The sequence below is a fragment of the Cherax quadricarinatus genome, chromosome 37 (assembly GCF_038502225.1).
Source record: "Cherax quadricarinatus isolate ZL_2023a chromosome 37, ASM3850222v1, whole genome shotgun sequence".
NCBI classification, from domain to species: Eukaryota; Metazoa; Arthropoda; class Malacostraca; order Decapoda; family Parastacidae; genus Cherax; species Cherax quadricarinatus.
In genome coordinates this window covers 18,898,148-18,925,614 of record NC_091328.1, presented here as the reverse complement: position 1 = coordinate 18,925,614, position 27,467 = coordinate 18,898,148, and the positions used below count along the sequence as shown (strand labels likewise).

The window sequence follows — 27,467 nt, the reverse complement described above, 5'->3', positions numbered from 1 at the left end:
AAGTATCACTACGAAGTGCCAGATCAACCAGGCTGTGATGGAAACAAGGGCAAGTTGGCTGCCAACAGCAACAACCTGATTCACCTGGAAAGCCTGGCCCAGAGCCAGGTTCTGGGAGTAGAAAATTCTCAAAACTCAATTGCATATTCCTCAAGACCACATCTAGCCCAGTACCACACCCTCAACTGCACCATTTTCCCATGACCATGCCCCAAATCTTACTCAACCTGTTACCTGAACATGCTATTCACACACCCTCATTACTGCCCACACCGCCAACAGCACACTCACCCACCCAGTCACCGATCATCCACACCACCACCCACACCAGGCCACCAACACACCACACCACACCTTTCACTCACACTACTCCCCCAAAGTTTCAAGCCCATATTACCCCATGATTTTACTCATGCTTTCACAGCCCATACACCCCAACACACACAGCCACCCACCACCCTCATTACCTCCCACACACTCACCTACCTAGCCACCCATGATCCACACCACCATCAACAGACACTGGCATCCACATGGTCATCATCACATCATCTCATTACCTTATTGTTTCCAGCCTTCACCCCTCCCACCCACACCTGCTGAGAATCCTCCACTTAACACATGCCTCCTGCTCCTGCTCCCCACACCCTCTACCACTGACCACTGTCTCCACCCCCCATGCCATGCGGTCCCCCGATTCCCACCCCATACTAAACTTCCTCACCCCATTTACTCTAACCCCTCCCATGCACACTCCACTACTCTCACCCCAACCACTTCTAATTCTTCATTTATTGCCCCCATGCAGTTACAACTAGCAAGACAACTGAACAATAAGAAACCTTTGTCTGCTAGCAGAGATGTAGTTACAGGATATTTAACTGATGCACAATACTATATTGATCTACAATTACATTATCATCATTATTTATTGCACTTCCAACACCTAAAGAAAATTTGGATGACTGGTGAGGTCTAAGAAACCTAACCCTACTTTCCCCATATATTCTTTGTTTCATTTTACACCAACTTTTTATTACTGTGTTTTCAGGAATGTAACTATCATGTTAACTGATGGTCAACTGTAACTTAAAATCTTCTTGTAATACAAAAGTAATAGGGAATACCTATTTTGAAATGTATTAGCCTTAAAAATTAGAGATTAGAAAGAATTGCTTTACATTTTTCAAGCCACCTTTTGTTACAGTGTTCAAAGAAAAGGAGATAAAGAATTACTTTAACCCTTTGACTCTTACGAGCAAATGTTTCTGACGTATATATACTCAATAATTCTAGCGACTTCAAATCAAGCGGGAGAAAGCTGGTAGGCCCACATGTGAGAGAATGGGTCTGTGTGGTCAGTGTGCACCACACAAAAAAAATCCTGCAGCACACATTGCGTAATGAGAAAAAAAAAAAACTGATCATTTTTTTGGAATAAAACGCAGACTTTGAGGTGTATTTTCGTATAGTATTTATCGTTGTATTCGCGTTTTCATGGTCTTAGGTGATAAAATGGAAAACATATTACAGAAATAGAGATGATTTTCATTACTTTGACGATGAAAACGACCTTGAAACTGAGCTCAAAGTAGCGGAAATGTTCGATTTTTACCAATGTTCAGGAGTAAATAAATCACACCACATGTCTAATACACGTCAACTGGGGAGTCTAATATTCTTTCACTAGTGCACTGATATTATTTATACCATTTTTACAATAATGCAGTAGTCTGCATAACAGTAAATTTTGTATTTTTTTGTATGAATAAAAAATCAAAATAGAAAGCAATAATAATATAAGAGGGGCCTAGAGATGTGACTAATGAACAGAGCACATGTTATTTTAGTGCCACGAATGTCTACCTTGTTTATTCTGGACCCTATTTTGAAATTGGCATCTTTTTTAGTTTGCATGAAATTGGCCAAATTGCCAATTTCTGACCACCATATTGGGTAGTCCAAATTAGTAAATGGGAGGTTTCTTGTACTCAGCTGATAGATAAAATGGAGTTCTAAAGAAATAGATATGAGTTTGGTCAACTGGAACAAAGGAATTGGCTGAAAATAGGGCTGAAAGTCGGCGAAATCGCCGATACGCATATGTCGCCGAGACCGCTAACTTCACGGGAGCATAATTCCATGAGTTTTCGACCAAATTTCGAACTTTTGGTGTCATTACCATCGGGAAAAGATTCTCTTATCATTTCATAAGAAAAAATAATTTTTTTTTTTCAAAAATTGAGTGACAGAATGACAGTTTCAGAAAGGGGCCTGAAACAGTCAAAGGGTTAAGGTCATCTGATTGAGTGACAGACCCATTCAGTTCACAGAAATGACAAGTATAGTTACTGACTTGTAGATTACATCCTTTTCAAGTTACCATAGGAGGTCATACTACCTATTTTCGAACAATACATTGTATATAAAGATATACAATGTATTAGAGTTACTTTGTACAAGTAACATATAAGAGTATGTAAATATATTACATACCACCACCTGGCAAAACCCTTTTTTAAAAAATTTTAACTCAAAAGTGCTGCAAAAACACTCAAAATCAATGAAAGTACAGTATATGAAACACATACAAACACTATGCAAATACAGCATCAATATATAGTTTTAGAAAAGCTATTAGTTCTCATTATTACCTCTTCTCTGGTTACATCAAGGGAGAACAGTGAAACGAACAGAGTCATCTGAAGAACAAAGTTGATCAGCAAACTCATTCCTGCATACATAGCAAATGCTCGCACAGCTGGCATGTCTGAAAGAGCACCTGCAAATAGAGAATATATTTAAATAGTCATTTCCAGAAACTTGTTAGACATTTAAAAATATATTACTCATCTTCTATTCAAATTAAATGGATACACCAGTAAAAAAAATTCTTAACACTATGCAGTAGGGCCCCACTTATACGGCAGGTTGGGTTCCAGGCTACCGCCGCAAAGCAGACATCGCCAGAAAGCTGAATGCCCTTTTTTCCACTCATAAATGCATATAAATGCCAAATAACAAGCTTACACTAACATATATTAAGTTAGCAATAGAACTAGGCATTAAAAAACAATAAAAAGCAAAATACACACACAGTCCACTCATTATTTACCTCAAAATATTTGTAGTCTTAATGGAGGGTGAGAGGTGAAAGGTATTCATTTGTAGACAGTCAGGTGTGGGAGGTGGGGTAGCTCGCCTAGCCACCCCACTTACTATGGCACTTAAAGCGTCCTAGAGCTATAAAATGCATATACAGTACACTCATTACTTACCTTAAAATATTTTAGTCTTAATGTAGGGCGAGAGGTGAGTAAGTGAGATAAAAACAAACGAGAGAAAAACCAGTAAGAGGACAGAGCTGCAGACTACTATGTAAACAAATGTGTCTGGTTATGGTTGATACACATTCATACAAACACCTTACATTGTGTACAAGTTGTCTCCACAGTGGTACAGTAGAATAAAGACCAAAACTTCCATTCTCATATAGCATCATTTTTAGAAGGAATGATGCTCTGACAAATTATTATTGTAAGTTAATATTACAAGTTATTATTATTATAATCATAATAAAAAGGAAGCACTAAACCCACAAGGGTCATGAATTGCTATAGATAGAGTGAAGGGATAAGAAAGGAATATTTTTCTACAGTTAACTAACCGGTGTTTGACTAGAGAAAATGTAATTCTTCCGACATTCCTATAAACCGCTTGGTAAACAAATCTCATATTTATGTCAATTTTTATACTGTGGGTGTATGTATCATGTGTATATGTTATGTAGCATGCTTATTATATAACTTTGAAAAAATATCATAGATGGATTAATAGAAATGTCTATATTAGCGTAATATAAGACATTTAATGCTCCCAAGAGATTATTATATGGCATCAAGAGTAGAGAGACTTAGTGATTTTAATGTGCACCTGCACGCCAGCACAGTGTGTAAGTATATTTAGGTACAGGTACACATAAGTATAATTATCAAAGTACTTATACAATATGCAATAACTTTAAAACACCTGAAATTTTGGAAATTTCCAGACATAATAGAGAGATGTCCTCATGGAGAATGTAAACAAACTGTGTGGGGCATGCTGTAGTAGAAAGACCACTCACTGTATAGAAAGTTTTGGTGATAATTTGAAATCACCGTATTAGCGGAATACTGCAAGGTGAAACGCCATAAAGTGGGGCCTTACTGTGCACAGCTTGTAAACTGAAAATAGATTACAGAAGTAAATTTACTAACCCAAGAAGAAACAACATGACTGTGAAATTGACGAGAGAAGCATTGAAGGCCCAACAGCACCAACAGCTCGGCCAATCAACTGTGGTCGTGTGTCTTCCTCTGAACGATCCAAACCAGCATATGCTTCCACAAGAATGAAGATGTTGTCAACCCCAACAGCCAGTACTAAGAATGGGATCACCTAAAACAGAGTGCTATATAGAGCATTCAATTTGCATGTTAAAATCAAGAAATAAGAGTACTGTACTGTTATGTGTAATCTTACACTATATACAGTACTGTACATGGGTAGGTCTCTAATCTGACCTCCACACTTCACAACTACAATTATTCATCCCCATTTTCATTCCATCTCAAAACAATTTAAACTAACATTAATTTGGTAAAAATTTTATGTAAGTGAGATCCCAGTGGCAAATCTGATACATAAAACTGTCTTGTTGATTGTGCATGGAGAAGAGGATGTGCTATACAATAATCAAAATTAGCTTCCAGGTCAATAATTTGCTTGGCAATAAATTAAATAACCTTTATTACAAAAAAATGTATAGCTACAACTATAATTAATCTAGAGTGTTAAGAGGTATAAATAATTCACACGAGTGGCTGACACTGTTAGCTTCAAGTATGCCAGCTAACACCATTAAAAAGGACTGTAGCAATCTAAATTATTGTCCCATGCTTTGTTTTTTCAGTGTTTTAGTTTTCACTGCATGTGTGATGAGTTCACATTTCTTTCCTATAGAATGCACTATAATTGTACATTGTACAAGCGGAATTTCATATTTTTCTCAATTTTTTTCACCTTTACTTTCATTTTATGTATGGGTGGTGACTTGCTTGATAAATATTAAGAACATAAGAAAGAACACTGCAGCAGGCCTACTGACCCATGCACAGCAGGTCCACTTCCCCCCCCCCTCCCGGATTAGCCCAATGACCTACCCAGTCTGGTCACTTCCACTCAAGGAAGGAGCACAGCACCAGACCCAGCAGCACAAGCTAGTAAGGTCCAACTCACACCCACCCACACCCACTCATGTATTTATCTAACCTAGTTTTAAAACTACACAACGTTTTAGCCTCAATAACTGTACTCGGGAGTTTGTTCCACTCATCCACAACTCTACTACCAAACCAGTGCTTTCCTATATCCTCCCTGAATCTTAATTTTTCCAACTTGAAATCATTGCTGCGAGTCCTGTCTTGGCTGGAAGTTTTCAGCACGCTATTTACATCTCCTTTATTTATTCCTGTTTTCCATTTATACACCTTGATCATCTCCTCCCTATTTCTACGCCTTTCAATCTATCCTCATATGGAAGATTTCTGATACATGGGATCATCTTTGTCATCCTCCTCTGTACGTTTTCCAGAGCATTTATATCCAATCTGTAATACGGTGACCAGAACTAAGCATCATAGTCTAAATGAGGCCTAACCAAGGATATATAGAGCTGAACAACCTGAGGACTTCTATTATTTATACTTTTAGATATGAAGCCAAGAATTCTGTTAGCTTTATTGCGAACACTAATGCATTGTCATCTTGGTTTTAGATTACTGCTAACCAGAACTCCTAAATCCTTTTTGCAACCAATGCTCTTGGGAGATTCTGGAGAGAAGTTGCAGAGATTGGTGGATGAATTTGGTAGGGTGTGCAAAAGAAGAAAATTAAAAGTGAATACAGGAAAGAGTAAGGTTATGAGGATAACAAAAAGATTAGGTGATGAAAGATTGGATATCAGATTGGAGGGAGAGAGTATGGAGGAGGTGAATGTATTCAGATATTTGGGAGTGGACGTGTCAGAGGATGGGTCTATGAAAGATGAGGTGAATCATAGAATTGATGAGGGGAAAAGGGTGAGTGGTGCACTTAGGAGTCTGTGGAGACAGAGGGGAATGTATGAGAGTATAGTTTTACCAACGCTCTTATATGGGTGTGAAGCATGGGTGATGAATGTTGCAGCGAGGAGAAGGCTGGAGGCAGTGGAGATGTCATGTCTGAGGGCAATGTGTGGTGTGAATATAATGCAGAGAATTCGTAGTTTGGAAGTTAGGAGGAGGTGCGGGATTACCAAAACTGTTGTCCAGAGGGCTGAGGAAGGGTTGTTGAGGTGGTTCGGACATGTAGAGAGAATGGAGCGAAATAGAGTGACTTCAAGAGTGTATCAGTCTGTAGTGGAAGGAAGGCGGGGTAGGGGTAGGCCTAGGAAAGGTTGGAGGGAGGGGGTAAAGGAGGTTTTGTGTGCGAGGGGCTTGGACTTCCAGCAGGCATGCGTGAGCGTGTTTGATAGGAGTGAATGGAGACAAATGGTTTTTAATACTTGACATGCTGTTGGAGTGTGAGCAAAGTAACATTTATGAAGGGGTTCAGGGAAACCGGCAGGCCGGACTTGAGTCCTGGAGATGGGAAGTACAGTGCCTGCACTCTGAAGGAGGGGTGTTAATGTTGCAGTTTAAAAACTGTAGTGTAAAGCACCCTTCTGGCAAGAGTGATGGAGTGAATGATGGTGAAAGTTTTTCTTTTTCGGGCCACTCTGCCTTGGTGGGAATCGGCCAGTGTGATAATAAAAAAATAAAAAAAATAAATTATTTAGTTTATATGTGGAATGGTTATTTTCCTGTCCAACATTTAGAACTTTGCATTTGTCTATATTAAACTGCATCTGCCACTTCTCCGACCATCTGTGATACTCCAATACTGAAACTATGTACTGTGTCAAAACAAAAGCATTCACATTGCTAAACTCACAAACTAGTATTTAGTTACTTAGCCATAATACCAACTTGCCTCGTAATTTGTAATACTTTAAATTTAAGAATTAAACTGCCTGAAATGCCTAGTCATGCTAGGTGTTCTAGTGGTACACTCTGTAATTATTATTTTACTACATGTAAACCACACAATAACCAAATTCTGTAAACTCTGCATTGTAATCCTTGTAGAGAATAAACTTTGAATTTGAATTGAATTTGAATTTGAATTGCATCAGTCTATTCAAATCATCCTGGAGTGCTCTAGTGTCCTCATTAGAATGAATTGGACGGCATATTTTGGCGTCATCAGCAAATTTACTTATGTCTATTTATTCCCTTATCTATGTCGTTTATGTAAATTGTGAACAACAACGGGCCCAACACTGACCCCTGTGGAACACCGCTTGTGACGTGCCCCCATTCTGATTTCTCCCCATTTATGCAAACTTTCTTCTGCCTATTTGTCAGCCATGCCTCTACCCAGGAAAAAAATTCTCCTCCTATTCCGTGTGCCTTAAGTTTCCTCAATAGCCTCTGATGTGGAACTCTATCGAAAGCCTTACTGAAGTCCATATACACAATAACATATTCATTACCATGATCTACCTCCTCAAACACTTTAGGGAAAAAATTTAGTAAGTTCGTAAGACGGGAACGCCCCTTTGTAAAACCGTGTTGAGATTCATTAATCAATCTGTGCCTATCAAGATGGCTACGAATTACTTCAGCAATTGATTCCATAAATTTTCCCACTATGGAGGTAAGGCTTATTGGTCTATAGTTCAAAGCCAAGGACTTGTCACCTGCCTTGTAAATAGGTATTACATTTGCCATTTTCCACTTATCAGGCACTATGCCAGTTTGTAGTGATATGTTAAAAAGATTAGCCAAAGGTATGCTAAGTTCCTCTTTACATTCCTTTAACACCGTTGCAAACATTTCATCAGGGTCTGGGGATTTGCTAGGTTTTAGTTTCTCTATTTGTCTGAGGATCATGTCACTAGTTACCGCAATCGTGCATAGTTTATTATTGTCCTGTTCTACATAATTTATTTTAGGAATATCGCTAGTATTTTCCTGGGTGAAAACTGAGAGGAAGTAGGTATTGAGAATTTCACACACATCCTTATCACTATCAGTGATCTGACCAGAGTTACTCTTAAGTGGGCCTATTTTGTCCCTAATCTTACTTCTGTATACCTGAAAGAACCCTTTTGGGTTAGTCTTTGAATCCCCTGTGACCTTAGCCTCATAATCCCTCTTTGCTTTTCTTATTCCTTTCTTTATTTCTCTCTCTAATTGAATATATTGATTTCTTAACTGCCCATCCCCTCTTTTGATATGCCTATATATGCCTCTCTTTTGACCAATGAGATGTTTTAATCTATTGTTCATCTATTTGGGATCATTTTTGTTAGATCTAATTTCCCTACTCGGAACAAAAGTTGTCTGGGCAGCTAGAACTATGCTCTGAAAAATGTCCTATTGGCAACCAAGATCACCTACCTGACCCATAGTCAGGACATCCCAATTTAGCCCACCCAGGTAATTTTTCAATCCCATAAAGTCGGCCAAGCGAAAATCTGGGACAGAGATTTGATTGCAGTTATCTGGGTAATTCCATGATATATTGAAACTAAGTGATTTGTGATCACTTTCCCAAGCTCATCATTGACCTCAAGATTATTAATTAGTGACTCTTTGTTGGCAAGAACCAAGTCAAGCAGACTGTTTCCTCTAGTTGGTTCTGTCACATCCTGTTCTAAAAAGCAATCCTGAACCGTATCAAGAAAGTCACTAGACTCAAGATTTCCTGTCATATTGTTCCAATCAATTTGTCTAAAGTTAAAATCTCCCATTATCACAACATTTTCATATCTAGATGCCTTATGAATTTCGTCCCATAACAGCTTACTGCACTACTCCCTATCAAGGTTTGGGGGCCTATAAATCACACCCAAAATTAATTTGTCATGACCCTCAAGAAACTGTAGCCAGACAGATTCTGTGTTTGATGTTTCTAATCTTATATCATGTCTAAGACAACAATTTAACCCGTAAACTGTCCAAACGTAGATCTACGTTTTTTCAACATTTGAAAGTACATGTAAAAAAAAGTAGATCTTTTCTTTTTTTACATTTGAAAACGTGTAAAAAAGCTTTGATCTACTTTTTTTTTTGTTATAGTATTTGAAAATATGTAAAAAACATAGATCTACCTTTGGAGCACTACGCATGTGAACATTTAAGGGTTTAAATTTTCTCTGGCATACATCGCCACTCCACCACCCTTCCTATTAATGTATACAGATACTACTATATGTACCCTCCACTACAGCATTGTTCAATCACATTACTTGTGTAACAATCATCTCCTTACCTCGATGATAAGCATAGTGCAAGGAACACCAACATAACCATAAAATCCAACAGCTGCAAACACTGACACCAGAACAATCAGCACCCCACCCAGACCAAGTGTCACTTTCGTTGATATCTGAAATGAAATACTCTTCTTACTCATCTCTTATACATACATGGTTTTTACATATCATATATAATAGAGCAATAAAAACAAAAATGCTTGTACAGTATTCCAAGCTAAACAATGTTACGTCAACACAGCGCATGATCCCAATTTTAACTTAAATAGTATAATGTGTTAACTCACCAAAAGGCGCTTGAGTTGATTGGTGTGTCCCAGTGCCAGGGCAATGTAGAGGAACATGATTATGTAAGAGATGATAACAGTTGGAACATCAGACTTGCTCATTCGTACCAGTTCATCTTCAATAGATCGCTCAGTTCGGAAAGCTATGTCCATCATGGGGTGTGAGTATTTAAGCATAAATTCATTGAATCTGCAAAAAGTGCAATTAAATCAACTAAAACTTGGATACAAAATAACTACCAAAATTATCAAGATGTGTTTGTTCTCTGTATCATGATCTATATTGCTTGTAAGAATATAATAAAGTCCTATACATCATATCTACATTTTTTCATGTATAACACTAACATACTCCTAAAGTTTGTCAACCTTTAGAAAGCTTTATACTATGCTTTATCAGCAACAGAAAAAGAAATTTTATTTTACAAGCTTCAAAAACAAAGATGAATGCTTACACTTTTTCCCATGCCAAAGCGGGTTTCAATAAAGACTTGTTGAAAAAATTGTTGATTGGAAGTGTGATGACCAGGGTATTAGCCTTCAAATAGTTTGGGTCATCAGAGAGTGTTTGATTTGACTCCAAAAATCCTCCAAGAGCCACATGTGGAAGAACAGGACCACCATATGATCCCATACAATGCTGCTGGTAAGCATTCCTGTATGTGAAAAACAAAAAATTGAGCAGTCTTAAGTAACCAGAACTTCTGAAGTGCAACATTCAAACCCATTCAACCTATACACGCACACACCCACACGCAAGCACACCTGCACGCACTTGTGTGCACACACACACGCATGCACACACTGTGGAACAGCCTAGAAAGAGACGTAGTGGAGGCGGGAACCATACATTGTTTTAAGATGAGGTTTGATAAAGCTCATGGAGCAGGGAGAGAGAGGACCCAGTAGCAATCAGTGAAGAGGCAGGGCCAGCAGCTATGACTCAACCCCTGCAACCACAAATAGGCGAGTATGCACGCACGTATGCATGCGCACATGCGCGTGCGTGCGCGCACACACACACACACACACACACACACACACAGATGCTCGAGTCACTCAAATCCTGTATCATCCTCTCCCTTCAACTGTTCCGTTTCTGGGGTGTCCGCATCCCTCCTTTCATCCACACCGGATTTAAACACCCCTGTGGTCAACGTGTCCACCTTCATCCTTTTAAATGACCAAGCCATCTCAACAACCTCATTCTAATCTCCACACTCCTTAGCTTAGTATAAAAGTTACATCACACATGTGTCTCAAACATGACATCTTCATTCCCTCCAGCCTCCTCTTAATGCCAACTTTTAAAGACCATGTCACACACCTACCATACATAAAAGTATTGGTACCACTATCCTCTATTACAATACCCTTTATGCCTTCCCACATGCCTAAACACCACGCAACTTTTTTCCTCGCCTATTCTACAATTCAGCTCGCCCTTCATACACTCATCTGCCCAAAAATTTACATGTAAGAACTTCCTCTATAATTTCTATCTTTAAATTGACAATCTTTCACTGCATAGATTTTCTTCCATCAACTTTTCTGTTTGCATTCAACCCCAAGTTAAAAATGCAGTACAAAGGTAATTGCATACATGTATAGGTAATTTACACATCCCAAAAACTTCAAATTGGCAAGTCCGTTGTATTTCCTCTCATTTTTTTCAATTATGATCTTACAAGCCTAAAGCACTTCGCTATCAAATTTTCAGGTATGTACTCATGGACACCTCCTATTCAAAAAATTAAATCCTTTCACTTGTTTATTTAGTAAGCATCTTTGCTTACATGTGGTGTATATAAATGTAACTACACCTACCATCCGACTTACGACCGTGTTTTTTATGCCACATTTCTGGGAAATAAACAACTATTTGTGTTGTACACAGTGTTTATCCTAAACCTTACAGTATAAAATACAGTACTAACAGCATAAAAAGTAAAGTAAAACATGAAATACCAAAATAAAACAATAAAATAAAGTCATTACAAAAATGTTTTGTTGATATTCAGTAGTAAAGTTCGACTTACGACCATTTCGACTTACGACCGGTTTCTCGGAACCGAACTCGGTCTTAAGTCGGATGGAAGGTGTATACAGCTAATTAACCCTTTCAGGGTCCGTGCCGTAGATCTACGGCTTTATGTTCAGGGTCCTAACTGTAGATCTACACCATGAGCTCAGCTCACTCTGATAAGCTGTGAGTGGTAAATTTGGGCCTAGATATGAGAGATTACATCTATGTGGTATGTGTGCACCACATAAAACAAATCCTGCAGCACACAGTGTATAATGAGAGAAAAAAACCAGACCGTGATTTTTGATTAAAACAGCAACTTTGCAGTGTTTTTTCCTATGTTTTTTATAGATGTATTTGCGATTTCTTGGCCTCATTTGATAGAATGAAGACATATTACAGAAAGAGAGATGATTTTGATAAGTTTTAGCACAGGAAATGGCTTGAAACTGAGCTCAAAGTAGCGGAAATGTTAAATTTTTGCCGATGTTCAAGAGTAAACAAACGACCTCACAAGTCTAATACACGCCAGCTGGTGGGTCTAATATACATTCACAAATGTGGTGATGATATTTATACAATTATTACAATATTACATAACAGTAAATCTTCTATTTTTTTGGTTTGAATAAAAATTCATTATGTGAATAAAAAATCAAAATGGAATTCATTTGTAAAGCCTCAAAACGTAACTAATGAACAGAGGAAATGTTAGTTTAGTGCCAGGAATACCTACATTGTTTATTCTGGACCCTATTTTGAAACTGGAATATTCTGAACTTTGTGTTAAATTGGCCAAATTACCAATTTCCGATCACTTTATTTTGTAGTTGAAACAGTTGACTTGGCGATTTCTTGTGCTCAATCGATAGAATAGAAGTAATACTAGTGAAATAGCTAAGAATTTGATTGACTGGAATAATGTAATTGGCGTAAAATGGGAGTCAAAGTCAGAAAAATCGCCAATTCGTAAATATCGCTGACACATCAAAATTTGCGAGAGCATAATTTCGTCAATTTTCCATCAAATTTCGTACTTTTTGTTTTATTACCTTCAGAAAAAGATTCTCTACCATTTTCATAAGAAAAAATAAAATTTTTTTTTTTTTTTTTTTCAATTCTTGGACCCTGGTGTGCACTTTGAAATTTGGCCTCTGGACCCTGAAAGGGTTAAAAAATTGTCACTGAATTAAGAGATATAAAAATTAACAATGTACATAAACTTACCCAATACAGGACTTTGCATGCTGAACATCTGATTTATTGAATGTAGCTTCATCATTCTGCCAGAAATTGAGCACAGACTGGATGTTGCAATTGTTGTTTTCAGGTGCAAGAGGTTTATTGCAAATATCTGACAAGAACACGTTTTTCTCATCAACTTCCGATGACAACTGTAAAAGGTGAATATATGCATGTCTGTGTACCAAAACTCGGGAGGGTTATGTTCAGGCCAAACAAAAGCCCAGAAATGAAAAATAATTATATATATAAATTCAAGGAAAAGTAAAACTTTATAAAATTGGTATATTTGAGTGTGCGTGGATGTAGTGCAGATAAGAAAGAAATGATTGCAAATGTTATGAATGCAAAGAAGTTGGATGTCCTAGCCCAAAGCGAAACAAAACCGAAGGGGGTAGGGGAGTTTCAGTGGGGAGATATAAATGGGATTAAGTCAGGAGTATCTGAAAGAGTTAGAGCTAAGGAAGGGGTTGCAATAATGTTGAAGGATCAGTTATGGAGACAGAAGAGGGAATACAAATGCATAAATCCAAGGATTATGTAGATTAAAATAAGGGTAGGATGTGAAAAGTGGATCATATTAAGTGTGTATGCACCTGGAGAAGAGAGGAGTGTAGAGAGAGATTGATTTTGGGAGATGTTAAGCGAGTGTGTAGGAACTTGTGAGCCAAGCGAGAGATAAATTGTGGTAGGGGACCTAAACACTAAAGTAGGGGAAGCATTTAGAGAGGGTGTAGTAGGTAAGTTTGGGGTGCCAGGTGTAAATGATAATGGGGAGCATTTGATTGAACTTTGTATAGAAAGGGGTTTGGTTATAGATAACACATATTTATCCTCTTTTTCTTAAAATAAATATACAAGATATGATACAGGGCATAATGACAGTAGTTTGTTGGACTACGTATTGGTAGATAAAATACTGTTGGGAAGACTTCAGGATGTACATGTTTATAGAAGGGCCACAGATATATCGGATTACTCTTTAGTTGTAGCTACAGTGAGAATAAAAGGCAGATGGGAAACAAGGAAAATGGAAGCAGCAATTAAGAGAGAGGTGAAGGTTTATAAACTAAAGGAGGAGGCAGTTAGGGTAAGATATAAAAAACTGTTGGAGGACAGATAGGCTAGTGAGAGTATAGGCAATGGGGTAGAAGATGTACGGGGTAAGTTTAAGAATATAGTGTTAGTGTGTTCAGCAGAAGTTTGTGGTTACAGGAAAGTGGGTAGGGGCAGGAAGAAGAGCGACTGGTGGAATGATGATGTAGAGAGAGTAGTAAGAGAAAAAGTCAGCATATGAGAGGTGTTTATAAAGTAGAAGTGATGCAAGGAGGGTGGAATATATGGAGAGAAACAGAGATTAAGACAGTGGTGAAGCATTGTAAAAAGAGAGCAAATGAGAGTGGGCGAGATGTTATCAACAAATTTTGTTGAAAATAAAAAAAGTTTTGGGAGTGAGATTAATAGGTGAGGAGAGTTACTAAACAGAGTTAGACGTATCGGGAAGATGGAGGGAATATTTTGAGGAACTGTTAAATGTTGATGAAAATAGGGAAGCTGTGATTTTGTGTATAGGGCAAAGAGGAATAACATCTTATAAGAGTGAGGAAGAACCAGTTGTGAGTGTGCAGGAAGTGCATGGGGCAATGGGTAGAATGAAAGGGGGTAAAGCAGCTGGGATTGATGGGATAAAGATAGAAATGTTAAAAGCAGGTGGGGATATAGTTTTGGAGTGGTTAGTGTTTTTATTTAATACAGTGGACCCCCCCGAGTTTCGTGATTAATCAGTTCCAGAGAGCCTGCCGAAAGTCAAAATTCACGAAACTCGAAACCATTTTTCCCATAAGAAATAATGAAAATAAAATTAATCCATTCCAGACACCCAAAAATATTAAAATAAAATATTTTTTTACAAACTAAATAAAGATTTATATACTGAAATCAATGAGAAATCAAGTACATGCATATAAAAAATAATAATATTACACTTACCTTTACTGAAGACTTCTAGGTGGATGGAAGACGGGAGGAGGGGATAGGAGGAAGGTGTACACTATTGTTTGGAAGGAGAATCTCCTTCCATTAGGACTTCAGGTAGCAAGTCCTTATCTGGGGTTACTTCCCTTCTTTTAATGCCACTGGGAACAACTTGAGAGTCACTGGACCCCTGTCACACAAAATCTATGTCCAGAGAGGTCTTTTTCTGGCATTTCTTTAAGATTTTCCTGAAGTGGGACACAACACTGTAATTGTACATGTTGCAGATATGGCTTGTTTCAGCTTGATCAGGGTGATACTTTTTAACTTTTCAAACTTTGCAACTCATTCCACTTGGCACAAATCTCCTTAATCTCCTCTGAAGCAAGTTCCTTGGCTGTGGTCTGATGCCGTTCCAGTTGAAGCTCTTGCAGTTCATCAGTGGTTAGCTCTTCCCTGTGGTCCTCCACCAACTCTTCCACATCCCTGTCACTCACCTCCAACCCCATGGACTTGCCCAATGCCACAACACCTTCCACAACAGGCAGAGGGTCAGCAGGGACAGGGTCTGCCTCAAACCCTTCAAAATCCCTCTGAATCGTGTTCCTCACTTTATTTACCAAAGGGCTTGCACTAGCTTTCCTTGGGTACATGATGACTTGTTTTTGTGCTTGCAACTGCTAAATAATGGATTATTATGAAATGTATTGTATGAACCCACAGGGTGATGGTCACGTGTTGGTAAACAATGACACACTGTGCATGAATGGCGTGGGAGACTGACTTGGTGTGCGCAGTGATGGGCAGACGGGTACCGGACGGTCGCCGAAACACGAGTCTAATCACGAAACTCGAGGCCAAATTTTGCCAAAAAACTCGCCAAAGGTTGAATTTCATTAAAGTCAAGGCTGCTGAAACCCGAGGGTCCACTGTAAATGTATGGAAGAGGAAAAGGTACCTAGGAACTGGCAGAGAGCACGCATAGTTCCTTTATATAAAGGCAAAGGGAACAAGAGAGTAAAAATTATAGGGGCATAAGTCTGTTGAGTTCTAGGTAGTAGGTTGGTAGACAGCAACCGCCCAGGGAAGTACTACTTCCTGCCAAGCGAGTGTAAAACGAAAGCTTGTAATTGTGTTACACGATGGGAGGATTGCTGGTGTCCTTTTTTTTCTGTCTCATGAACATGCAAGATTTCAGGTACGTCTTGCTACTGCTACTTACACTTAGGTCACACTACACATACATGTACAAGCAAATATATACACACACCTCTCTGGGTTTTCTTCTATTTTCTTTCTAGTTCTTGTTTTTGTTTATTTCCTCTTATCTCAATGGGGAAGTGGAACAGAATTCTTCCTCCGTAAGCCATGCGTGTTGTAAGAGGAGACTAAAATGCAGGGAGCAAAAGGCTAGTAACTCCTCCTCCTGTATAAATTACTCAACTTAAAAAGAGAAACTTTCATTTTTCTTTTTGGGCCACCCTGCTTCGGTTGAAAAAAAAAAAAAAAGTGTTGAGTATACCTGGTAAAGTGTATGGTAGAGTTATTATTGAAATAATTAAGAGTAAGATGGAGAGCAGGATAGCAGATGAACAAGGAGGCTTTAGGAAGGGTAGAGGGTGTGTAGACCAAGTGCTTGTTTTGAAACATAGGTGAACAGTATCTAGATAAGGGTAAAGAGGTTTTTGTGGCATTTATAGATTTGGAAAAGGCGTATGATAAGGTGGATAGGGGGCAATGTGGCAGATGTTGCAAATGTATGGAATAGGAGGTAGGTTACTGAAAGCAGTGAAGAATCTTTATGAGGATAGTGAGGCTCAGGTTAGAGTATGTAGACAAGAAAGAGAGTATTTCCCAGTAAAAGTGGGCCTTAGACAGGGATGTGTGATGTCACCATGGTTGGTCAATATATGTATTTATAGATGGGGTTGTAAGAGAAGTGAATGCTAGGGTGTTGGCAAGAGGTGTGGAGTTAAAAGATAAAGAATCTAACATGAAGTGGGAGTTGTCACAGTTGCTCTTTGCTGATGATACTGTGCTTTTGGTAGATTCTGAAGAGAAGTTGCAGAGGTTGGTTGATGAGTTTGGTAGGGGATGTAAAAGAAGGAAATTAAAACAAATATAGGAAAGAGTAAGGTGATGAGGACAACAAAAAAAAAAATTAGGTAACAGAAGACTGGATATCAGATTGGAGGGAGAGAGTATGGAGGAGGTGAATGTATTCAGATATTTGGGAGTTGATGTGTCAGCAAATGGGCCTATGAAAGATGAGGTGAATCACAGAACTGACGAGAGGAAAAAGGTGAGTGGTGCACTGAGGAGTTTGTGGAGACAAAGAACTTTATCCATGAAAGCAAAGAGGGGAATGTATGAGAGTGTAATTATACCAACACTCTTGTATGGGTGTGAGGCATGGGTTGTGAATGTTGCAACAAGGAGAAGTTGGAGGCAGTGGAGATGTCATGTCTGAGGGCAATGTGTGGTAAGAATATAATGCAGATAATCCGTAGTTTAGAGATTACGAGGAGGTGTGGGATTACCAAAAATATTATCTAGAGGGCTGAGGAGGGGTTATTGAGATGGTTTGGACATGTAGAGAGAATGGAACAAAATAGAATGACTTCGAGAGAGTATAAATCTGTGGTGGAGGGAAAGTGGGGTAGGGGATGGCCTAGGAAAGGTTGGAGGGAGGGGATGAAGGAGGCTTTGTGTGCAAGGGGCTTTGACTTTCAGCAAGCGTGCATGAGTATGTTAGATAGGAGCAAATGGAGACAAATGGTTTTTAGGATTTGACGTGCTGTTGCAGTGTGAGCAAGGTAACATTTATGAAGGGATTCAGGGAAACCGGCAGGCCGGACTTGATTCCTAGAGATGGGACGTACAGTGCCGGCACTCTGAAAGAGGGGTGTTAATGTTGCAGGTTTATAACTGTAATGTAAGCACACCTCTGGCAAGACAGTGATGGAGTGAATGATGATGAAAGCTTTTCTTTTTCAGGTCACCCTGCCTTGGTGGGAAATGGCTGATGTGTTAATAAAAAAATATAAATGTAGCATTATAGCCTTCTCCCTGCCTCCACTCAAATGCACACAGATGTGTCAGGAGCTGAAACTTGGCCATCGCAATGAATAAACACAATGAATGATGGAAACTTTTTAAATCATGTTCGGCACCTCTGACCAAGGGGGAGAGACCCAAAAGAAAGGAAAACACATTCATCATTATTCATTCAACAGCTGTCTTGCCAGAAGTGTGCAGACTTACAATTCAAATGACTTACGCAAATAACCCGCACACAGGAGAGCTTATGACGACATTTCAGTCTGACTTGGCCCATTTACAAACTCACAGTGTGGCTTTGTAAGTGGTCCAAGTCGGACCAAAACGTTATCATAAGTTCCTCTCTTCTATATGCGGGATATTTGTGTATTTTCAAATGACTTGTTCGGAGTGCAGGCACAGTGCTACCCGCCTCCAGAACTCAAATCCAACTAATTCGACTTGAAAGCAATTTTGTATGCATTCCCCTATCTGAGCACACACAGATGTTCGCGAACTAGTTCCTATAAATATCCTTTTTTGCAAATGACACCAAGAAAGTGAGGAAAATACAAACTAAGGAGTATGAAAGAAGGCTTCAAAAAGACCTTAACAGACTTTAGGAATGGTCAGATAAATGGTTACTGGAATTTAACCTTAACAAAAACAAAGTTATGAAATTAGAAGAATACAGTGAACAGGCCAAAATCTGAGTACCATCCAAAAAGGTAAAAATCTCTGAAAACACAAAGAAAAAGACCTGGGAATAACCATTACTACAAACTGAGGCACATACCAAACAAAAACCTATTTAATGCAGAGAGCTCAGGAAGAGTTGTTGAGGTGGTTTGGACATGTACAGAGAATAGAACAAAATAGAAAGACTTTGAGTATAAATTGGTAGTGGAGGGAAGGCAGGGTAAGGGTCAGCCTAGGAAATGCTGGAGGGAGAGGCTAAAGGAGGTTGTGTGTGTGAATGGCTTGGACTTCCAGCAAGCATGTGTGAGCATGTGGAAATGTAAACACAAATGCAGTATAATGTGATCCTTTATTGACAACGTTTCACCCACACAGTGGGCTTTTTCAAGTCACACACGGATCTACCTGGGGTTGGAAGGTACGAGAGCATTAAACATTTTCAACACACCCAGAGAAGACACTGCCGAGAAGAGATACATAGTCCTCCCAACCAACTCCATTGCCAAACATGTTTCCAACATCTTTGCCAAAACATCATTCCAAGTATCTACCTCCACAACCACAACCACGACCATCAAGGACATCACCAGTAGTAGACAGGACAAGCCTCCATCCTCTGCAGGGGTATACATAATCCCTTGTAATGACTGCAACAAATTATATGTGGGCGAAACATCAAGAGACCTCCAAACACGTATTTCAGAACACCAATATGCAAGCAGGACTGACGATACAAGGAATGCCTGTGTACAACATCGCAATTCACACAACCATTTAATTAACTACAGAAACTCAAGACTTATAGCCACAGAAGACAACACTCGATACACAAGAATCCTGGAATCATCGCTCATCTCTACAACCAACAATTTCAACCAGAACAATGGCTTCTATAACATAGCTGAACCACTCGCCAAGAAACTTCTTCATCGCTATCCCACATAACATAGAACACTGCAGAAGGTCTACTCACAACTTGTCCAATACCCCTGCCAAGCTACCCAAGACTGTATAACCCCACCCGGTAGATCATCAGATGCAGCATTCTCCACCTGACCGCAACATTCTGAACATGACTATAAATACTCTCGTACCTTCCAACCCCAGGTAGATCCGTGTGTGACTTGAAAAAGCCCACTGTGTGGGTGAAACGTTGTCAATAAAGGATCATATTATACTGCATTTGTGTTTATATTTCCACTGTGTCGGTATTTTATACCATTTATTTCCATGTGTGAGCATGTTAGACAGGAGCAAACGAAGACAAATAGTTTTCAGGACTTGTTGGAGTGTGAGCTAGGTAACATTTATGAAGGGAGTCAGGGAAACCAGCAGGCCGGACTTGATTCCTGGAGATGGGAAGTACAGTGCCGGCACTCTGAAGAAGGAGTGTTAATGTTGCAGTTTAAAAACTGTAGTGTAAGCATGCCTCTGGCAAGACAGTGATGGAGTGAATGAAAATTTTTCTTTTTCGGGCCACCCTGCTTTGGTGAGAGACGGCCGATGTGTTAATAAAAAAAAAAAAAAAATCTATATACATGTGGGGTGGGTGGGCAACCGACATCTAGTAAAACACAAAGGAAAACTTGAGAATGAAAAGGAAAGTATTGAAATTAATACCTGGGCTGAGGGAAACAAGCTATGAAGGAAAAAAAAGAGAATTAAGCCTTATATCATTGGAAGAGCAAAGAACAAAAGGGGATGTGATCACACAAAATACTCTGGGTCACAGACAGGATAGACAAGGATAAGCTCTTTATGAGGGATACAACCAAATGGTGGCATGGTTCAAAATTACACGTCACCCACAGTAAATTTCCTATCCATAAATGCAACAAAATGATCTCTACCCTTGTTTAAGTACTGCTCACTTACATGATTCAATGACCTACACATCCCCTACCCTTCCTGCTCCTCTGCACTCCTACTTTTGTCTTACCCCTAACCCTTTCAATAATAATTCTACCACAAACTTTACCAGGTATTATTTCTTTAGCTTATTTCTTGGGTAGCATTGAAAATTAGGTTGGGCAAATGTTTTGTTAGTGGGATGGATTGTAAAGGACCTGCCTAGTATGGGCCAACAGACCTGTTGCAGTGATCCTCCTTTCTTATGTTCTTATGTATACTCAACAGGCTTATCCCTCTATAACTTTTACATTATCCTGCCCTCTTTTCCTTTATATGTGGGAATTATGCACACCTTGCCAATCCTTTGGTAGCTTACCTTGTTTCATGCATGACTTTAACAAACACACCAATACTAAATCCCCACCAGATTTTAACATCTCCACCTTAATACCATTTATCCCAGCTGCTTTATCCGGTTTCATTTTACCCACTGCCTCACACTTTCCCCATTCATCTCGGGCATCTCTCTATTCCTATGTGACATTATCCCTCCCAATCCATGAAAACACCACCTCCCCTTCATCAACAGCATTCAACAACTCATCAAAATGTTTTCTCCATCTTTACAGTACCTCCACCTCCAAACTAAATATCCTCCTAGGCTTTTATTTTAAAAACTGCCAAGTCCATTTGCTCTCCAGGTTTCCTCACTTTACTGATCTCTTCAAAACAGCCTATTCTCAGCAAAATTTGCTAATAAGAACTCGCCCATTCTCTCACTGGCTCTACTTTTGTTTTCCAATCACTACTCTTTTAACTCTTTGAATGTCGGTGTCGTATACATACATCTTACGAGCCAGCGTCAGTGACGTATTGATGCACCAAAATTCTAGCGGCTTGAAATCAAGTAGAAGAAAGCTGGTAGGCCCACATGTGAGACAATGGGTCGGTGTGGTCAGTGTGCAGTATAAAAAAAAATCCTGCAGCATGCAGTGCATAATGAGAAAAAAAAACTACTATTTTTGGATTAAAACTCTGAAGTTGAAGTGTATTTACGTATAGTATTTATGGTTGTATTCTCGTTTTCTTGGTCTCATTTGATAGAATGGAAGACATATTACAGAAATAGAGAAGTTTTTGATAGGTTTCACGATGAAAAGAACTTTGAAATTCAGCTCAAATTAGCGGAAATGTTCGATTTTTGCCGATGTTCAAGAGCAAACAAATGACGTCACCATCCAATAAGTGTCCAACTAGCCATTCTAATAAGCAGTCATGAATGGGTTGACATTATTTATACAATTATTACAATAATGTAGTAGTCTGCATAACAGTAAATCTATTTTTTGTGAATAAAAATTCAAAATAGAAAGCGAGAGTACTATATGAGGGGCCTGGAGATGTGACTAATGAACAGAGAAAATGTTATTTTAGTGCCAGGAATGTCTGCCTTGTTTATTCTGGACAGTCTTTTGAAATTGGCATCTTTTTAATTTGCATGAAATTGGCCAAATTGCCAATTTCTGACCACTTTATTGGGTAGTTGAAATCCATAAATAGGCAGTTTCTTGTACTCAATCGATAGAACAAATGGAGTTCTAAAGAAATAGCTAAGAGTTTGATAAACTGGAACAATGGAATTGGCCGAAAATAGGACTCAACGTGGGCAAAATTGCCGATGTGTATACATCACCGAGATCGCTAACTTCGCAAGAGTGTAATTCCGTAAGTTTTCCACCAAATTTTGTACTTTTTTTTTACAATATCTCCCTTATCTAATCTAATCATACCCTAAATTTTCTTTTTCTTTTTTACCCCCCCCCCCCCAAAAAAAAAAAAACTTTCAACATCATTCACATGTAATCCTTGTCTTTGCAGAGGACATGCAGATATGATAGCTTAGATGTCACTCCAAATGGCAAATATCCCAAACCCCTCTTATACAGTGCAGGCACTGTACTTCCCACCTCCAGGACTCGAGTCCAACTAACCGGTTTCCCTGAATCCCTTCACAAAATATTACCCTGCTCACACTCCAACAGCTTGTCAGGTCCCAAATACCATTTGTCTCCATTCACTCCTATTTAACATGCTCACATACATGCCTACTCTATGTCCAAGTCCTTGCACATAAAACTTCTTTTACCCCCTCCCTCCATCCTTTCCTAGAACAACCCGTAGCCCTCCCCTCCACTGCAGATTAATACACTCTCTAAATGACCAAACCACCTCAACAACCCCTCCTCAGCCTTCTGAATAATACTTTTAGTAACTCCACAGCTCCTCCTAATTTCCACACTACTAATTCTCTACATAATATTCACACCACGCACTGCCCTTAGACACGACATCTCCACTACCTCCAGCCTCCTCCTCACCGTAGCATTTACATCCCATGTGTTGGTACCACTATACTCTCATACATTCCCTTCTTTGCCTCCATGGATAATGTTCTTTGTCTCCACATATAACTCAATGCACTGCCCACTTATTTTTCCTTCATCAACTTTATGGTTTACCTCGTCCTTCATAAACCTATCCACTGAGAAGCCTACTCCCAAATATCTGAACATATTCACTTCTTCCATACTCACTCCCTCCCCCCAATGTGATATCCAATTTTTCTTTACCTACTTTGTTTGATACCCTCATCACCTTACTCTTATCTACGATCACTTTCAACTTTCTTCCTTTACACGCCCTCCCAAACTCATCCACTAACCTTTGCAACTTTTCTTTAGAATCTCCCAAAAGCACAGTATCATCAGCAAAAAGTACCTGTGTGAATTCTCGTTTTGTATTTGATTCACCAAAACTTAATCCCACCCCTCTCCCTAACACCATAGCATTTACTTCTTTTACAATTCCAGTTATAAATATGTTAAACAACCATGGTGATATTACACATCCCTGTCTATGGTCTACTTTAACTGGGAAGTAATCTCCCTCTCTCCTACACCCCTTAACTTGAGCCTTACTATCCTCATAAAAACTTTTACACCATTTGGTATCTATCTATTCCATACACTTGCAACATTTGCCACATTGCTCCCTTATCTACCCTATCATTCAACTTTTCTAAATCCATAAATGTAATGAAAACTTTCCTACCTCTATGTTCCAATGTTAACTTTTGGTCTACACATCCCCTACCCCATTCTATAGCCTCCTTGTTCATCTGCAATCCTGCTCTCTGTCTTACCTCTAATTCTTCCAATAATAACCCTACCATACACCCAAATATGGTACAACATTTTCTGCAATCACTGTTTCAGTGTTCTTTTGAACAAGTCCATTATGTTAGTAAACAGCTCACTGCTAACCTAATTTGATAAATTAAAAGAATGTTGGAGTTCATCCAGTAAGTGCATTTGTAATCTTTTGACTAATATCTATAGGTTGGGCTTGTGGTACATAATAAAACCATCACACTTAAATAAAATTGCGAGAGTCCAATATCTGATATTTGTGCATGACTGACTGTTTAAAACAATGAAAAATATTAAAGTAAAAAAAATAATAGATTCAACTTATTTTTAGCACACCAGCTGTCTCCCACTGAGAAAGGGTGACCCACAAAAGAGAAAACACTTTCATCATCACTCGTGTAATCTCTGCTAGAAGTGTAATGACCTTCCAAACTGCAACATTCCCCCAACCCTTCCTCTATAGTGCAGGCACTGTACTTCCCACCTCCAGGGAAAGTCCAGCTAACTAGGTTTCCCTGAATCCCTTCAAAAATATTACCTTGCTTACACTCCAACAGCACATCAATTCATAAAAATTGTCATTCTAAAATGGGATCATTAACTAGGCTTAAATAAAAAAAAATTATATTATTTTGTATCATTCCACCAGAGGTATTCTGTAAATATCCTCTTTATTCAAGGAAAAAATTTAAATAATTAAACCTTTTGTAAAATAATCCAAAACACGAAATAATTATTTTAAGAATTCAAAATGTAGAACTGAACCATTATATATATGACTAATGCAATTAATATATCAAGTGAAGGTCAAAGTCCAAAAAATTTATTATAAGCTAGTGCACAGAAACCAGCATATTAAAAATGATTATAAAAGAAGACATAAGAAAATAAAATTAAAAACAATTTAACTTTTTTTTTTCTAGTAAAATTATTTATTTTCAAAAAGTATTACCTCATTTGTAATGTAGTTTTGTAGTCTAAGGACTTCAAGCAGGAAGGTCTTATTATACACTGGGCCATAAGTTTCACCATCCACTTCAAACTGCAAAGAGTTATTTTTTTATGGACAAGTTGCACCCTACAATAAAGTCTTTATAGATAGCTTCACTGTATATTTCAGATTAATTTATTCAAAACTTATTTTAGCTTTCCAAATAGTATTAATTCTTAAGACTATCTTAAGATATTTCCTAAAAATGCCAGAACAGTCACTTAAGACATTCTACATTAGACAATATTAAATAAGCATAATGTCCAAACACCAGAAGATGCAGGACTGCCATAGTTACTAGTTACTAATTCAAAGTGAACTAAAATTGCTCAACTGAATAATTTTAGTATACAGTATAAGAAAATAAGTAAAAACACTTACACTCTCAATACCAACTGGACGAATGAATATATGGGCGGTACGATAAAATGGCTCAAAGTTCTCATCATAATAATCTTTTTCAATGCGAGCACGTGAATTAGGGGCTGCCCATAAATCAACAGGATCCGTAGTAATTTGTAAGAATATAATACCAACACACAGTGAGGCAGCAACGATCAAGCCAATACCCATTACTTTCCAAGGGTGATGCGCACATACTAAAATATAAGCAAATACATCTCATTGATATTATTGTACTGTATCTAAACTTTTTACCATTAAATTGTTTTATATCAGATAAGCATTAAGCAAACAAATGTAAGTAACAGAATTAACAGTAATGTTTAAAAAATTCAAAACAGTAATTCATATGTGAAAATTCAATATAAAGTACTGTGAGATAAGATTAAGTCATAATAAACAACTGTCAATGAATAAACAGAAAGATGGACGAAAGGCTTGAATCACTGGGCCTGTCAATTTATGGACCACAGTTCAAGCTTCCTGTCCATCCTTCTGTTTATTCAGAAAATACTGTATTAATTAAAAATTTTACTGTAAACATACATTGACTTGACATTGCTCTAAAGCCAAGACTTACACAAATTATCTTTACAACTTCTGTACACAACATGGAAATTCAAGTTCAGAGGAGTCCTAATCACTATGAAAGCTAAAAATACCAAAATTTACATGGGAATTCTGTTTTTAACATTTAAATGTCTGAACTTTCAAAGAAGAAGAATAAGTACTTATTGTAAAACTTAAAGCTATTTTAGTGATTAACAAAAGTATGAATGTACAGTTTGCAGATATAAAAATGCTGGGCCAAATAATGCCCATAACCATATAAAGCTAATTTTTATGCAAATCTTCTAGTACTTACATGTTCCCCATTTGGTAAAGAGATGGTCCACAGTAGCCTGTGTCCAATTTGTGATGCGTTCAAATACAGAGAGCTCATCATGCATCACAATTTCTGGCATATCTGCAGTAGGACGGCCTGCACACATGAATAATGATGAAAATTAGAATACAGTTATCAAGTTATGAAAATGTGTAATGTGTGCTACACTCCATGTTTATGTCAACAGACTAAGGCTGTAGGGTAGATATTGAATCCAAGAGAACAAAAATACAGTTGCTGATATATTTCAACTGTGATGTTGTTTGAGTTCCATAATGCTACAAGGTCTGACAAATGTTTTGAAAGGTTGAGTGACATTTCAATAGTCTAACTTTTGCTTCCTACAATATTGTTCTATTATTTTTTAATGAAAACGAAATATGGTTAATAATGAGATGAATTTGCACTACTGAATGTTAACCTGTCTTTCCTATGCGTATAAAGATACACAACATATCCCTCCAAACTGTCAATATACCTGTCATAACTTTGTAAAATGTTAGTTATTCTCTTTGCCCCTTTCAAGACCCTGTACACTCTCATACATTTCACTCATGCACATACCTTTACAAGATGCAAAGAGTAATGAGCAAATGAAAAAAAAAATATATGATCAGTACTTCCCACATAAATTTGTTTAGTATAAAGGGACTGAAAACTTCACTGTATCGTCTCATTCTTCTTGAAACAGTAATGTCAGAAGGTTCCAAGTTATTAGTCTTTTTTTTTTATGTTTTTTGCTTTTAACACCAGCTGCCTCCCACCGAGGCAGGGTGACCCAGAAAAATAACAAGAAATAAAAGTTTTATTTTTTTATTTTACATTTAGTAAGTTGTTTGTATAGTTAATTGTTCATTTAAAAACTTTAAATATAAAGGATGAGCATCAGGTGGACAGGAAGGGAAGAAGACAGAACAGCTGGTATATAACAAATTACATTTGTATTTTAGTCTATCATTCCTGCTAAAAATGTTTGAGGTAGCTTATTTAAATGTATTACTTTACTGCACTTTTTTCATTTTAAATGACTTATGTCCAGTACAGTATTAAAAACCTAAAAGTGAAGGGGTAAAAATATGATGTGAAGAGGGAGTATTTACCATGAAGTAATGAGTTTTCATCTTCTCCAGCAAACTGCGCTTGTGGATCAGAAAGATGTGCTAGGCGCCGACCAACTGCAGTTCGTATTTCTTCTGGGTTGCGCATACTGCGTTCTACCATCACCGCTATAGAGAAAGTCACCATTAGTATTGTACAGCTGTCTTAAAGGAAAGGCTATGATGTTAGTAGGCTATATTATCTAATTATAAACCAATTACAATAATATACATATTCAAAAAAGAATTCCAACAGATTAACTACTACTTATGTATATCAGAAAAAAAACACAAAACACACACAAACACACACACACAAACTCATTCTGAATCACAACCACCATGCATAGTGACAAAATTT

The 27,467-nt window shown here is 38.0% G+C and overlaps 1 protein-coding gene across 2 annotated transcripts in view; it reads right to left on the bottom strand.

Moving 5' to 3' along the window:
* LOC128701366 (NPC intracellular cholesterol transporter 1) overlaps positions 1-27,467 on the bottom strand; it is a 331,186-nt gene that overhangs the window by 27,679 nt on the left and 276,040 nt on the right. For both annotated transcript variants that reach the window (XM_053795073.2, XM_053795090.2), the window contains 10 exons: positions 27,110-27,235; positions 25,989-26,105; positions 25,103-25,320; positions 24,683-24,772; positions 12,944-13,110; positions 10,146-10,346; positions 9,691-9,880; positions 9,400-9,516; positions 4,260-4,440; positions 2,655-2,782 (listed from right to left, as the gene is read on the bottom strand). In XM_053795073.2, the coding sequence (XP_053651048.2) occupies positions 2,655-2,782; positions 4,260-4,440; positions 9,400-9,516; positions 9,691-9,880; positions 10,146-10,346; positions 12,944-13,110; positions 24,683-24,772; positions 25,103-25,320; positions 25,989-26,105; positions 27,110-27,235 (1,535 nt within the window). The remainder of the gene's footprint in view (positions 1-2,654; positions 2,783-4,259; positions 4,441-9,399; positions 9,517-9,690; positions 9,881-10,145; positions 10,347-12,943; positions 13,111-24,682; positions 24,773-25,102; positions 25,321-25,988; positions 26,106-27,109; positions 27,236-27,467) is intronic.